Source organism: Corvus cornix, chromosome 2, assembly GCF_000738735.6.
Source record: "Corvus cornix cornix isolate S_Up_H32 chromosome 2, ASM73873v5, whole genome shotgun sequence".
Lineage (NCBI taxonomy): Eukaryota > Metazoa > Chordata > Aves > Passeriformes > Corvidae > Corvus > Corvus cornix.
Genome location: NC_046333.1, coordinates 142,784,316 through 142,801,177, shown reverse-complemented (window position 1 = coordinate 142,801,177; position 16,862 = coordinate 142,784,316). Strand labels below are relative to the sequence as shown.

At 40.7% G+C, this 16,862-nt stretch overlaps 1 protein-coding gene across 1 annotated transcript in view; it reads right to left on the bottom strand.

Moving 5' to 3' along the window:
- Positions 1 to 12,006, bottom strand: part of FAM91A1 (family with sequence similarity 91 member A1) — a 28,109-nt gene extending 16,103 nt beyond the window's left edge. The window contains 9 exon segments of the mRNA XM_039548963.1: positions 1,040 to 1,102; positions 3,437 to 3,527; positions 5,405 to 5,518; positions 6,736 to 6,803; positions 8,401 to 8,458; positions 9,246 to 9,397; positions 10,088 to 10,172; positions 11,934 to 11,972; positions 11,974 to 12,006. Of these exon segments, the coding sequence (XP_039404897.1) occupies positions 1,040 to 1,102; positions 3,437 to 3,527; positions 5,405 to 5,518; positions 6,736 to 6,803; positions 8,401 to 8,458; positions 9,246 to 9,397; positions 10,088 to 10,172; positions 11,934 to 11,972; positions 11,974 to 12,006 (703 nt within the window).
- Between the last annotated feature and the right edge of the window lie 4,856 nt (positions 12,007 to 16,862).

The following is a 16,862-nucleotide window of genomic DNA, read 5'->3' as shown; positions in this document are numbered from 1 at the left end:
ACTGAAACTGTACTAAAACAGAAAAATGAGTTTACACTTCAGTTTTCATGGTACCTGCAATTTTGAGGATTTCCCAGGCACAAAGAATAAAAACCTGAAGATAGTATATGAGGTATTAAAAATTCCTCCATGCCTTAAGAAAGTAATGCCTGTCAATATGTTTTCTTATAGACACTAAAGCCACTCTAATTGGCATCAAAGCCTTGCACTCTCCAGCTCATCAACTACAGATAATTTCCAGTGTCCAGCCAATAAAATGATTTTGTAATGTGGATGGAGACTAAATCACTACTGTGATTGGAGTAGGACACAAAAAACCCCACACCACCAACATACTCCAGAACTGAGACTTCCAAAGCAATTATCTAAGCAGTAAGTCTCCTGTATTTAGAAGACTTTCACTTAAATGATCTCTATACAGCAATGCCAGGTACTTTTGCATGACCATGTTCCGAACAATGTATGCCTTTGCAGATTATAGTGAATTCAGAAACCCCTGAGAGCTATCACGGCATAACAAGCTGTTCAAAGGGCAGCCCACATGCTGTGCTAGTTTAAGCTCCTACACAGTCCCCAGACACAATCCATGACTAATTGAGATGACAATACCCATGAAGAATAGAACTGGTATCTATTAAAACCTTACATCTGTCTGGAAAGAAGTCAAAAACCCATGTATGTTTGGTAAGCTAGCTACAATTCTCCATGCTATTCTTCCTTTTCATTACAAACTTCTGGGAAGGTACTTATTAATTCATGCCATGACTCTCATAAAAGAATCTCATCTTACCTAAATATATGTTCAATATAACCTAAGAATTCAAGTTGAAATAAATTCTATACACAATAAAAACAATGTTTTAATAGGGTTGAAAACATTTAGTCAGGAAAAAGTTTCACAACTCAAGTGTTTTGTTTGAGGACACACATGGACACAGACAAGCAGCTTCCAAGACAGAGAATTACATGAAACAATTGAAAGGACAACTGAAAGGAAACTGAGTAAACACAGGTATAATAACATTAAATAGTTACTCACCTGCTATACAGCTGTCATCAGATATTGGTACATCAAGGTAAATAAATCCTTTGTTATACAAACCTTTATAAATAAAAGGACACCATTTTAGAAAAAAAAAAAAAAAAAAGCATTTTCCAAAGTACTGAAGATAGAGAGCAGACTTCCCCATCAGCCAATTCAGATTTTAAAGTAATTTTTTCTAATAGCCTCCCCAGTAGGATACTCCTTTGCAATGCACAGGTCAATAAACCACACCTAATACCAACCAGGTGTTACCCTAAACCAGAGTTCCTCACTCATAGCCTGATGCAGCATGCTTGGAACTCTACAAGTACTTCCAGGACAGCACAGCAAAATGACCACAAATCAAAGCAACTCCATTTCAAAAAAATGAGCACATCTTTTCCTAAATGTTAACTTAGTTTTCACCATCATCACTGTACTGTCAAGAAGTGTGGTTTTTATCCTGAATTGGCTTTGTCAGCTGAGGATGCTGGCTACATTTGGCTACTGAGGCCAGAACTCACCCACTTGGTAGCAAAGATACAAACTAAAACACAGTTCTGGTGGTCTCACACATCCTTGCCACACATCTTCACAGAAAGTGTTTATACAACTGCAAAAGTAAATTCTGGTGCATTTCAGCACCACGCATTAGCAAAGCTGCAGCAGATACAGACAGACACTGCATACAACAAGGACAACAATATGGTAAACATTTAAACTGCACTTTCCCGGCTTGAAACTGATTTGAGCACTAACCATCTCAACTCAACTGCAGACAGAAAAGATAAATCAGTAAGAAGATTTTAAGAAATGGAAAAAAGATTACAGTATGGTTATCTTTAGAGTCTGAGGTTTGTAACAGGGATCATATAATGTTCTGAGCTGGAAGGGACTCATCACGACCATGGAGTCCAACTCCTGGCTCTGCACAGCACACCCCAAGAATCACGCCATGTGCCTGAAAGCATTGTTTAAATGTTTTTTGAACATTAGCTATACTTTAATGGCAAGGCATAAAGCTGAACTGCACAGCATAAGTAAACCAAATTTATTGTCCATGGTTCCTTTGGTGTTACGCAAGATCAGTCCATCTACACCACATTCACGATGGTGCCGGTGAAGTTACCAACAGCCCTCAGGTGAAGTGCTACTGAAAACCTGAAGTGGAACTGTCAGGATGTTTCATGAACACACAGAGCTCACCTACAGTAGGCTCACCTACACCTCAGCCTATACATCTATAGTATATTTAGTTAAATTACCACCCTCAATCAGATCTTAAATAAAATGTCTGCATTAACCCATCAACTCACTTGGATTCACGCTGATTCACTGTTCAGCACTGGCAGTAACACACTCAGCTTTGCAAAATGATGTGTATGAACAAAACAGCTTTAATGGGTCAGGATGACATTACAGATCATCAACATGCTGAGTGTGCTCTACACTGTCTCTCCTCACGATTCATTTCTTACAATTGATACAACCTTATCTACACACCTGAAATGTAGTGGTTGCAGCATAGTTTGGACTCAGCAGTCCTCTTTGCCCTGAAAATATGATCCTTCTCACAGTCTCATTACTTTAATTGTCTGCACATTCTTTTTCCACACATTAGATCCTTCTAAACCTACTAAACCTGAGCTGTAACACTCTCCACAAACAACAGCAGGCCATTTATACAGAAGGATTGTGAAGTGGTCTTGGAATTCAAATTTTATTAAGCCCTATACTGTTTCAGATCCCCTCAAGAGCATGAATTTCATCTACTTCACTTTTTTAATTGTTTTGTTCTTCTCAGTAACAGGCAACGAAATTCTGCCTCAATTTCTTATTAAAAACTACAGTGGCAGGTTTGAGTGCTTGTAGTAAGCCAAACCCTTACAGACAAGACTTTTCAAGGACGATTTTGTCGGTGAATTTTCATTCCCTGATTTGCCTATACCTACTACTTGTTACGCTAAAATGAGAAGCCAGTAACAGCTGCAGATTTCTGTGAAACAAGACAACCCCATTTTATTGTATTAATATAGTAGAAAAAGCTAAAAAACTCTCCTTTGAAAAGCAAGAAGTGCACTTTAATTACTCAGGATTACCAACTCTAACATTTTTAATTTTAGTTTCTCTTGTTCTCATCTACATTCTCTTCCCCCACAATCTTTACTGAAGGTTTCTAACAAAAGAATTTGTTGATTCAAACAGTTACAGAATAATAACAGAGCTGCTAATTGTTCACCATTAAACAATTTACAAGATCTAGACTGCAGTCTGTACAAGCTTTTGAATATTTTCCTCCAGCTCTCCTTTATGCCTCAGCTGTTTACATCGCCTTTATTCCTAGTTTCCAGACACTCCTCTCAGAATTTCCTAAGCAAAATCTAAAATCAGAAATGCTCATTAAAAACTTACTGTGAACTACATTGAAGTCTAATGAACCAGCAAGTTGAGGACCTGAATCAATTATCTTATCAATAGCAGACTTCTCTGATGTAGTACAAATCTAGGTTAAAAGAAAAAAAAAATCACATTAGTTTCTTGTAGAAATGAGTCTATGCAACTTAGTATCATTCAAAAAACTCCCAAACACTTAAGCCTCAAATCAGTCACAAGTAATATAAGAGTATAGGGAGTAACCCACATTCCTAACCAAAATATTTGCACAGAAGAATTTAATGCAGTTCCAGTTAAAAGTCTCCAAATTTTTTAGCTTGTCCCCACATGAAATTATGCATGCTCTAGGAAAGGAAATTTATTGCACAAGAATTTGGCAAGTGAAGTCCACAGTATAACAGATTTGCTCTTTAAAACTTCCAAACTGAGTATTCACCCACACAACTGGAATCATTCTAGAAAGAGGTCCATTACAATATCAAAGTAGCTTCAAGTTAATTACCCTGGGTTGGTGGGATGTCAGAATATGAGTAGCCTAAGATATTTCAAAAAAGAAAATCCATCACTGCTTTAAATATGTTCTAATCTAAACAAAAACTTCTAGAGAAGAAAATAAATCCAGATCAAATTACTGTAAAAAAACCACCTGTGAGAAATGAAAGCTGAACGAGGATGAAACATTAAGTCATCTCACAAGCTTTTTATGTGCAAACAATGAAAAACTAAGCAGACAAAAAGAACAGAAACAATGAAAATATGCAACAAATCCACTGCCATTCTGTGCTGCAGTGCAAGTGGCAGTGGCCACTGCAGCAGACCATTCAGAGGACTGCTGGACAGGCCTCCAGAACACAGAGGTCTGATTCTCACCCCGTGTTTAGTGAGTTCCCATGTTCCAAGTGGTTCTTAGTTTACATGTTTTAAGTTTATTGGTTCAGGAGTTCTCCACCTAGTTTTATGTATAAGTTTATGTTTATGTATTTCCAAGAGTTGCTTATGTATTAGTTCTGGAAAGTTCTCCCTTCTTCGATACTCATGTAATTCCCTCCCCTAAATTATCCCTGTTATCTCCTCCTCCTCAGTCGATCCCCACTGCAACCAGTTTTCCTTCTGAAAAATTTCTGCAGTGGTACAGTCCATTTGAGATAGTAATAAAGAGCATTTCACATGCACAGATATTCATTTACCTTTATAAAAACTGATCTGTATAAACTAATAAAATAAAAATAATAAAAATAATTTTTAAAATGTGCTCTTCCCTTTGTTCCACCCCCGTATAAAATGCTGTGCTTTCCCCTTTTTCCTGGTCTTTGTCCCTGGATTTTCCACCGGCAATAAACCAGCTGGAACCTACACAGAGACCCCTCTCTGATCCTTTGCCTCTGACGATGCGTTTACACCACCTTTGTTTGGGGCGCACTCCTTGCTGCAGCTGACAGCTTTCCCTGCTTGCTGCAGCTGACAGCTTTCCCTACAAGCTGCAGCCAGCCCCTGCCTGTTGCAGCTGACAGCTTTCCCTGCTTGCTGCAGCTGACCCCTGCCTGCAGCAGCAGAAGCCAAGGACATCTGCAGCTGGACGCTGTGCTGCCTCGGGCAGTCCCAACAGTGTCAATTCTGATACTAACTACAGTGAAGTTGAAGATTCAGTCAAAACTGACCTGTCAGGGCTTAAATATGAAATTTGAGAAAACTTATTTTGTTCCTTGTTCCCTACAAAACATATGATTGTGCATATAAGTTACCACAGACTGATTAATGCAAAACCACCTCTACACTGTACATAGTGCAGAAAGTACAAAGGGGAGAGAGGGCAGAACATGACAAAGAAAACATCACAATTTCCTTTAGTTCCAATCTCTATTTCCATAAGAGAGTTGCTGCAAATCTTTAACATAATCTTTGTCTATTTCACACAAAAGAAAGCCTCTGCTTTCATGGACTATCAGTATTCACCCAGATTTAGAGATGCAATCCATACTACTCTACCTTGATGTCATCCTCAGTGATGTAACCAGCCTGCACGACCCACCACGCTTCTATAGAGATCTCTACAGGCTTCACGGGTAACAGATCATGGGCAGTTTTCCTTCTGAAAAATTTCTGCAGTGGTACAGTCCATTTGAGATAGTAATAAAGAGCATTTCACATGCACAGATATTCATTTACCTTTATGAAAACTGATCTGTATAAACATCCATTTTTAAGTACATTATATTCACAGACTGGAGACACACATACTATACTGTTAGTGTTGTCATTTAGCAGAAGTTTCCTCTCTCAGATCACATGGAAATAGAATGGAAAAATAAAATTTACATCTGATATTGTTAAACCTTCCCATAAGCTCATCCATATTTTAAGTGTTGCTAATGAAAATCCACACTGTTCCACTGTATTAGGATCAAGTCCAAATTTAAACAATTTGTGACATTTTTTAATTTGAACAGGTAAGAGAGCACAAGTATAGAAATAGGGTATTCTAAAGAAGTTCAGTGATTTCAAAAAACACATTTTAGGAACATATTTCATTTACTTAAAGGGACAAAGTAAAACTTTCTCGATAAGCACAGTGCTAAAATATACAGTGAATGTCAGTCCAAGAAAGAAAAACTGGAGGATACTGTTTATTTACAGACCTAAACAGTTTCTCTTCCATTGCACAACCATTACTTTTTGGTTCACTATCAGGTGCATATTTCGGTAAGCTCACTTTCAGTTAAAGGACTGTGAAGCTACTGCAAGAGCACCTCTGAGTTCCCTGAAGAAAGGAAGGAACTGTTGCAAACTAAAGGCCCTGCTTCTATCAACTGCCATCACAACATTTTCCACGTGTGCTGTTCACATCCAAGGATGTCTGTGCACTCATTAGCATTGTCTTAGAGACAAACTTACACACTGCAAGGATTTACACCTAGATGGAAGACTGCTCCACAATAAACTGTGATCTCAACTGCACACATAGGAACATGGAAAAATTCTTTCAGAACCAGCATCATCATTCCCCGCTTATAGTGGCCAGGAGACATTATTTATCTGGTATTCTAAAGTACAGCTCCAAAAATATAAGATTTATAAAAATGAAAAAGTAGTAATTAATACATATGCCTTTACTATATTTTGATTTTAAACCAAAAAGATCTTTACTAACATGAGGAAATGTAATGTAATTAACAATACACTACATCATACTCAATTAGCCACACTATTAAACTGACCAGGGCCAGGAAATTATTCCATTCTGCATTTCCTATGAAATAATATGGGAGAGAGGGAGGGAAGGGTAAGGGAAAGGGAGAGAAAATTAAAGACAAACTTACTTTTGAAGACCTACATTCGTTCATTAGATCAATATACTGGTTTCTTCCTATGCCAAGAAGTCTTAGACCTGAAAAATAAGTAAGGTTTTATTTCTCTTAAGACAGGTTTAAGCTGAAGATATATTAAACATTCTTCAAAAAATCAGACCTACTTCTATAATAACCTTTTTAGTTACTCTTACCCAAAATTAAAGGACAGTTAGAGGAGCTAAATTCATTCCATATCCCCATTCATTCACTGGGTACAGGTTACGTAAAAAAAACAACAAAAAAGAAATCCCCTATCACTCCAGTCACAGGGTAGCAGGGAATAATCCAACCCTTCTCTCCTACACTCCCATCAACAACTTCAGATTAATAGTGATAGTTTTTCTTTCCCCTAACAAAGCCCATGCCATGCACTGGATTAGAACTCTAAGAATTAGACACAAAGGGCCACTTAATCTCCTAAGGAAGATAATCAAGAATCACTTGAATTAAACTGAATCAAAATTTAATTCTATAATCTCTAGCCTTCAACCATTAAAGACCCTGAACAGATAGTAGAAAAGTATTCATTGGTTTTAAACCATATTCTGTCTCAGCTTTAACTGCAGCTTTCTAGTTCAACACTAGATTTATGAAAAAATGTAATTAAGGAAGTTTAAGTCAATTATACTGCAGTCACTAACCTGCAGCTGTGGTAAGTTAACAGAATTGTTGGGGGGGGGGGGGGAGCAGAAATCAAACAAAAACAGGAAAGCCTTTCCCTTCTTCATACTCCTGACTAATACTAGATTTCCAACAAGCGAAATTGTGCTGAGGAAAGTTCTTCATCATCTGTTTCCCTGCTGTGAACATTACACAGAGGCTAACTAGTAGTTAACTGACAATATCCTTCTAAAACCAAAACCAACTGTTTTCAAAAGCTGCAGGTTACTCCTCACCTCTCTACACACTGTCCTTAAAAAGAACTGCATGAATGTATACCAAAGGCATGAAATTAAGTGTTACTATAGGTAACTGTTCAGTGGCTGGTTTGATTAATACCCTCCTGGTGCCATCAGTTTACATTTTGCTCTGTAAGACTTCTCATTATTGATCTTACTCAGTTCTCCTATACCAGGTTCAAGGTTGTCGCTTTCCTAATCTCCCCATCCCATACCAAGAGTGGTGTAATAGATAAAACATCTGGCACATCTGATATGTCACAAAATACCAGAGCCTCTTCCCTCTCTTCTCTGGTACATCATCCCTCAATCCACATTGATGCCAATTCACAGGAGTGTCAGCAGCCTCTCAGTGTCCTGCTGAAGTCTTCTGCCCAACACATGCCCCAAAAAGCACACTAGCTCAGTTTGCTGATGTACATGAGCTGGAAGTGCAGGCAAACAGGAATGCACAACAAGCAAGGACAGAGGCAAGGTTTTGTACCATGCCTAGCTGTGCTCAAACCAGCCCAATTCCAGTCCTGCCTGTACAGACAGAACTCTGTATGAAGAGGACACACTCCTTAAGTGTTAAAAAAAAAATCACTATTTATAAAGTTTAAAAATCACTGTTTAAATGCTTTTACACGTTCATTCACGTGCTCATATTCAAGCAAACAGATGCCCCCAAACCCTTTTTCAGAAGCTCCTTATTTCTAACTCACTGAAAGCAGGAATTAATCTAGGTAATACTTACAGTCAGCAGCAGTGAAGTTGGGTAAAGAATCATAGCTTTTTTCACTGTTCATTATGTCCTTAAAAAGAAAATAAAACTTGTAAGTTGCAAGAAGAAAGTCATTGTTTCAGAGAAGCAGGTCCAAAATTCTGCCTGTCCTTTTTACTTTAAGAATGAAATTAATTTTAAACAGATCTATAAAAGCCAGTTCCCTTATCAAACTTGACAATTATTGACTAATCATTACACAGTAAGTTAAACACATAAAAGGTGAGACTTATGTTTAATATAAGTTTTGTAAAGAAAAATGTTGGCTGAAAGACTAATAAACAAAATCCTGTATCTCTCTTCACAAAAACAAACCAGCACACAGAATCACCAACAGTAATAACAGAATAAACAAACAACTAATCCATTATGTCTGCAATCACTGTACACAAAATAAAATAAAAGCACTTCAAATATCCAACAAAAATAAAAGAAGGTTGCCAGAGTGCTGACAGAAAACAGAACCATCTTTGTTCTCATAAAAACAGATCTGCTTCAGGCTTCTCAAAAAGTTTCCAGTATGGTTAAAATGAGGTATTTCTTTTACAGTTTGAAGTGAAGACACAAATGTCAAACATCAAAAGAGAGAGTCTGGTCTCAGAGCGAGTCCCATCCCAGAAACACATGACGAAAGTCCAGCTCTTGAAAGGTTAATGAGGCAGAAAACACTGCAGGTAAAAGCACTTCTCCAGAAACTTTCCTTGCAGGCCTACACAAAACCAAACAAACTACCTGACACTGCCTCGTACACATTACTGGGCCATTACCAACATCTCCAGACAGAGAACAACACCCTCCCACCACAGTTCTGCACTCACCTCCATTATGCCTGTGTAATAGGAAAATGGTGTTACCCTCAGACCTTTTACCATGATGTCAGACAAATGATATGGGTACAGCATGAGATGATCTCGACTGTATTTTAACAGATCTTCATAATATTTACGTTCATCTTTCTTGACATGCTTAACTACAAGGGGAGAAAAAGTTACAATGTTCTATGACATTCAACTTTTTTAAAAAGTGTTACAACAAAGGATTAAAAATAGCAGAATGGCAATTGCAGAAAACTACAAGCAAAATAAAGTAGTGGTGCAAGGAATTCAGCATCCAAGAATTACTACATATGATACAAGTCGCCTCAGAGACTTTAAGGAGCAGATTTATCTAAAAGATTGCCAGGAAGTGGCCCATTGAGACAGAGCTCGTGCACGCTGTAGAAAGTTACCTTTCAATTAGTGAAATTATTATCTGCTTTGGGAAGACAGATTCAGTCAATGTAAACTAAATTGAAAGTCTGCAAACAAGTCATAGCCAAAAGCTCCTGTGAGTCAGGGTAACTGTCTGCATCTCACCTAGTGACAGGCTTCACTAGTCAAATCCTCTCTTAACATCTCTTAATTACTTCAAAAATGGCAGCAGAACTACAGTAGGAATTCAGTTCCACCTGCCAATGCAGTAACCTTCAAGAGTGCTTTGCTAGAAAAGTTGCCGTATGGACTCAGAAGCAAAGATTTTTCATGATCTTTTATTATTTAAAAGCACTTATTTTCAAGGAAAGAAGGAAGGACCTTCTTGTTTTTGCCGCTTTACAGTAAAGACAAGCTTCCACACAGAAGACTGGGGCAGGAATCAGAAGTTACTTTTCTTCTTTACTCACCTAAGTTATTGCGGTATCGCAACTGATTGCGGATGCTGTAGAGTACGACTTGCCTTTCATATTCCCTCTGGGAGTTTCCAAGACCCTTGAAAACATAAAGGCCTTTTAACTGACTTGCACAACCCCCCACCTTTTAGTTAAACCACTGCAAAGTGTCTTACGAGGAAACATGTGCAGGCAGTTGTCATTGCTCAGGGAGTCTCCCAGTTGAACAATGACAATATCTTTAGTCTCTCTCTGAGTTCAAAATACCTTTAAATAGGTCTCTACATAGGATGCATATTTAAGCAATCATTTTTAGATTTTTTTTTTCCTAATACCACTCTGATAAAAAGGGAGCATCTGATTTTCAAATCAAAGACATGATTAATCAAACATTTACCAAGCATTCAGTGCCTTTCAGCCTTGAGAAATTACTCAGAATTCGTGTAGCACAAACCAAGCATGGTGAATTAGGTGAAGCTTTAGTTGCTGTACCTAAGAAACTTTTAACACACACAAAGAAAAAAAAAAAGTGGAACAGCTCAAGTTGCAGCTTTGCGGAAGTAAAACTATCAAGTGATCCTAGATCACAAGATTAAGGAACAAGCACAGCACATTACTTGACTATCATGAAAGACGATAAAAAGAGAACTTTGGTTCATGCTTCAGATGCCTTATTTCAAAAACTGTCCCTTCAATATTCCCCATATTACTCTTTTATATCTGCAACAAGTGATCTGGGTTGTTTGTTTTTTTTCTTCCCTCTCTTGGTTCCTTCATTGATGCTTGTATTAAGAGATCCCTTTAAAAAAAAAAGTACTTTTCTGCATATGTGGGAAAAACAAGAAAGTCACACACAAACTGCAGAATCAGGTATCAGAAAAGCAACACCTGATATCACAGACAGGGTCTGGAATTGATTAAATATCCAAAGAGAGAGCCCAGTATTTGCTCAAAGGACAAAAATATTAAGGACTATACTAACACTAAAGTAGACAAAACAGTATTCCAGAAGTTACACTAAAGTAAATAATGCAATAAATACTGGTATATTTTCTATCCTGAATCACAAAGACAACAATATGGCACTCAGCTGGACAGGTAAAGAGAAATCATCCTTCATTCTCCTCTTACTGCTCCTGGAATCTCAAACTCAAGAAACTACATTACTCGTGGCCTGCAGCCACTACTCATCCTCTCCACCCTTCCCCTGTGCAAGAGCAGGAATTGTTTAACAGCATCTGCTTTAAAGCAGTGTAAGACTTTGGAACAAGAACCTCCTCTCAACTCCACACAATACCTCCCCTCTGCTATCACACGCCCATTAAATCCAGGCAATCAAAATTTCATGAGGTTTTCTTTTCCATGAGCCACTTGCAGCACGCAATTCTCTGGCTACCGAAACACGGGGCTGCACAAGCCTCCGAGGGCACCTGCCCTGGTCCGGCTCCCATCACTCACGGGTGGCATAAGGGACACCCGACTCAGCAGTTTTACACTTGCACAAGCTGAGCAAGGACCCCACATCTTCCTCTGGCCATTGGGACCCCAAGGCACCCCGATTCACCCCTCTCCTCACTGACGCCACACACCCCCACACTCCCCGCTTCTCACACACAGAACACAGACCGCTTTCCTATCCCCTTCTCCCCACAGACACCACGCACACAGAGTCGCCCTTTCCCCACAGAGGGGCCGTGCACACCCCATATCCCCCTGTCCCCACAGAGAACCCCACGTCCCTCGCCGGGCAACCCCACGGCCCCCGTGGGCCCCCCAGCCTTGCGCCGGGGCAGGCAGGGCCGAGTGCCCCGTGGTTCCCCCGTCCGTTTTCCCCGGGCCGGGGAACCCGGCAGGCCCGCACCTGCCTGACGCTGGCCGGCAGCCGGGCCCAGGGGTAGTTTGTGGCGGATGTGGAACTCCACGTCGATGTTCATGGCGAGCAGGCCGGCCGCGGAACCCGCCGCAGGGAGGCGCCTTCCGGCCCGCAAGGAGGCCGCTGCGGCCGGGGCCGCCCGACTGCCCTTGCCCTGCCCTCCTCCGCCCGTCCCGCCTCCCGCCGGCGCCGCTGCCCCGGCCCCGCCCCGGAAGCGCCGCGCACGCAGTTCCGCAGGCGGGGCGGGCGCTCGGCGCGGCGGGGGACGGGAGGCTTGCGGCTGCGGCGCTTGGGGCCTCGGCAAGGCGATCGCTCTCACCTTGGCTGCGGCCCCCGACCGCCGGCTGACACTGACCGGGAAACAGAGCCAAGCCTGAAATGCCTCTGTTGCCTGCTTGGTTCGGTTTGACAGCAGTGTCCTCCTAGTGCAGATCAGGTTACACCCGGACAGACGCGAGTGGCTGCTCAGATCAAGGGCTGCAGGGGCACAAACGAGCATTCCACGGCAGGGAATCACAGGATCAATTAGGTTGGAAAAGACCTCCACGTTCATCGAGTCCAACCTGTGACAGAACGCCACGGTGTCAAATAGAATATGGCACGGAGTGCCATATCCAGTTTTTCTTTAAACACCTCAGGGACGGTGACTCCACCACCTCCCTGGGCAGCCCGTTCCAGTGTGGAAGGGAACGGACTGAATGAGGGAGATCATTGCGTTGAGCCGTGACCCTGGGCTATCCAGCTGAGTGTGCCCCGATGTGCACAGCAAGGACTGAGAGCCAGCAGCCCTGAGTGCCAGCAGCATCCCATCCTGTGTGTACCCCCTGCCCGGCGTCCCGAGCAGGTGGAGAGTGTCACCAAGGACGCTGCTTCAAGTAAAACAGCAGCAGGTGCCCCTCCGGATCTTAGGATAAAATTTTGCCTGTGTCGAAATCAGTGCAAAGCATTTTCTTACTCTTGGGGAATTACGGATGTGGGAAGGGCTCTCTACTTTTAACACTATGAAACATTTTAGTGAATAATTTTATGTATAAGAAGAAAACGAAAAAACAAGTGAGGTCCTGATCCCTCGTGCCATTCATTTTTCAAGGGTGTTTCCTGCATGCCCACTAATAACCTTGGAGCAGTGGTGACAGCTGAAAGGGGACCAACAGCAGCAGAAAGAAACTCAGTGCTCTGCTATGTTTGAGTAAGTCCCTAGAGAACTACAGACCCAGTCCCCCTCCTTCAGTATCACTGGCATGTTCAGGATCCCACTTACGTGTACCTGCAGAGACACGAAATTTCAGCCCATGGACATGCCCCACAGTACCAACACAGAGTTCCCTGCAGTAAGGAGCAGCTCACATGACTTCCAGAATCTATGATAAGGCCTCCCTGCTCATACCGCAGACAGGATTCAGTCCAGGAACAGTCACAGCCTGCAAATCTGACCTCATCCCTCAATTCTTTTAACACCAGTCACTGGGTTTCTTAAGAGCCCTTTTCTGTCACACCCCACAATGGTTTATAAATAAGCTATGAAAAGACATTAATAAAAAACGTGGTTTACCTTGCCCATTGCCACGTAAACCAGATGGTACAAGTCGTTGGCTGGTACTGTTTGCTTTTGATGCTAGTGATTAAGACACACCTCTAAATAGGGCAGGACAATTTTTTTCTTGGATGGTTCTCAGGTAAATTTTCTTGTTAGAGGCACCAGTTCCTGAATAATATTTTGTGAGAATCCACAAGCTAAAAATTCAGATGCTCAGAATAATAGTAATGTAGGTAGTATTCCTATTCTATTAACATAATTAGTTTTATATAATAATATTGCTATCATCTGCCTCAGACTTTTCAGTTTTAGGACTGGCAAAAGAGAAGAAAAAGCAAGAAAATTACAAAGAAACTATTGACACAGAGTAGATCTTCAAAAAGACAGCGTAACTGAGCAGACCTGTGATTAGAAGTGAACAGTGAAAGTACTTGACGTCTAACAGGATTTTAATTTAATACCAGAAAGGGTACCATACAAAAAAATTGTTCTGTTTATTAATGCGTTTGAGAATTTGCAGACAACTGATTCAAATTCACTTTCTAAATGAAGGTCACAGATAAACCAGTCTGAACTCCTGCATCTTCAGTGGAGGTCTTTGAAGTTATAATCACATTGGTTTAAATCATGTATGTAAAATAAAGTGAGTATGGAGGATCACACTGCTGAGTTTTTTTTCCAAACCTTAGGCTGTCATTATAACCACATGCACTCCCTCCCAGCTCTGCTCCTGAGGATGGAGATAGATAGATAGATAGATAGATATGAGTATAATGTTGTGCAGTTTACAGTTTCTCCAGCTGACCCTTCAGGCAGTTGCAACAATGAGCAGATTGAGCAGATTTATCCTGGAACATGGGCACTATGTGTAGCCTTCTCCAGTTGTTTATGACTTTCCTTGACCTCATATGAAATCAACCCTGGTTCAGAGATTTCTGTTCCTAGTTTGATGCTTAATAGACTTGTATCTGACTATATATAATGACTATTCTCTTTTTTTTTTAATCCTAGTCAGGTTGGTGTACATGACTGCTTACTTAAAGGCATTAATTTCTGGCAGGAATAATCTAATTGATAAATATTTTTCTTACTATACCTCCTGTCTTTTCTTCCTGTAGAGAAAATTTGCTTCTCGAGTTTTAATACATTTGCTTCCAGTTATTCTCAGCAGCCTTCATTCTGCTTCATTACCTGCTCAAAAGACATTACTTATTTGTTAACTGACTTTTCTAAAGTCTGCTTTTCTCCTTACTGCAAGTCTTTCGGTTTTTTTCTTGCAACGAGATAACTCCATTACACTTTCAAACAAACTACCTTCAATTTCTGGATTTTCAACCAGTTCCTCCTTGTTTAAAAACAGAAGTAGCATTTTGGCATCCTCTAGTCACTTCCTCTATTTATTGACACAGAAATTGATTTCCAGTGTGCTCAGCAAACTTGATGGGCTGGTGGGGACCTGCCAGTAAAATGCCGTGCTCTGAAAGAGCAAGCTGAGCTGAATTGGTGCAGCTCTCCTCTGAACTGAGCAACTGCACTGAGATCTCCTACTCACATTCCTTCTGGTCCTGGCTGGCCTGACCAGCTCATGCCACCTTCACCAGCATTTGAAGAACATTTGCTCTCCAAGATGACTTTTGTCTCTTTCTCATGACTGATTTGTGCAGCACCCCTGAGCCGCTTTTTCAAATTGGCAACTGTTGATCAGATCTCAAGATTAAATAGTTCCCAGGGAATTTTTCTTAAGAAATAGTGGTTTTTTGCATATCCAGTGGCTTCCTTCAAGGACACTGGAGACAATTTAATTGTAAATGCCTGGTTTTAGCCAAGTTTGTTGATTGGCTGAATTTTTTATTAAGGACTTCCACTCCAGTTTTCAAGCCCTTAAATTCCTCTTTAAAGGGAACACATGAAAGCATCAGTCATTCCTGCAGCTTATCCCTGTTAGCGAATGTCTTGGTAAACTTTTGAGAATCTCTTGGTCCCTGATAGTGCGTCATCAGTCTCTGGTCAACCTTGTTCCCCCATTTTGACTTATCTGAATAAATCTCTAAATACTGTTAAGAGTTCTTGTGCTGTCTTTCTTTCTGAAAATTCTCAGTCTCACTCAGGTTCACCAGAGATTTGCAGAGTTGAACAGGAGTGCCAAACACTACTACCACTGTAAAAGCCATTTCATAGCTCATACCAATGCTGTGGTCAAGGTTGGTGAAGGTATTCATTCTGTTGACTCTGATGTAATCCACAAGCTGTGTTTCTGTCACACAGAAATCCAGGTGCCTTCTCCAGGGGAAGTTCTGCATCTTCTTGCAGACAGACAAAGCACCGTCCCACTGCCCATCCATGAGGACACACTGCTACCACAAATACCCTCTGCAAAAAGCTCAGTTTCACTTAGTTCTTACCTGTTACCACTTTGGTGCTTCACTATTTCACTTACTTCAGTAGACTGAAGATTTTCATTGCCTCTTCCATTTAGCCTCAGTTAAGACCCATCAGCTGTAAACAATTCTGTGGTTACCTTTAGAACAAAGACTAGCTTGGGGGTTGCCAGCAATGATCTCCAGAGTAGCAGTGTTATCAGTCCAGTTCCACGCTGCAGCATGGTGTTTCCTACCTGGGAAAATATTTCATCTCCTTTTCACCTTTCTGAATTCTCAGACTGCCCCTGTGTCATTGCCTGGGTTATGTCATCTATAGGAGTATGGTCCTCAGATCTTCTGCAGGGTGTCAGTCCTGTTATTTACAAATCTAAAAAGTACCATACAATCCTTAACTCCTGTTAACTGAACAAACTTTTAAAGTCCCAGGACATAAGCTAAGTCAACCAAATTGATCAGTGAGAGTAACATATAGTTTCCCTACTGATAGCCTACTTGCATGTTTAGATAGACCATTTACGTGCACAGCATGGTATAGTAGGGCTCAATCAGGTGCTTGTTCTAAATCCTTAATTAGTTGCACCTTCAGGATTGCTGTATTTTACTCACAACCAGTGAAAGCGGTAGGAATGCCAGTCTGTATTTGAGCTTAGGAGTGCCCCTTATCTCATGCTTGGTTTCCAGAGAAGCCCTGTAGTTGCTTTCCCTCTAACTATAGTATTTTCTGTGATATCGGTTGGGATGGCTTTATTCACAAAAATATCCTGAAAGAAGTGAGTAGCTCCCAGATCATTAAAGGCCTTGATGATGCATTTGAGATAGTATGTCACTACAAATCATTGAATTCTGAACAATTTTTTTCATATTCACATTTGATTTTTGCATTGCTTGTGTTTGAACACCATGATCAAAGCTGATCTTTTAAGTGTGTTTGAATGATGGGAAGGTCTTTGCACCTATCGATCTATTTAAAACCTAGAATAATTTCTGCATTTTCAGTAA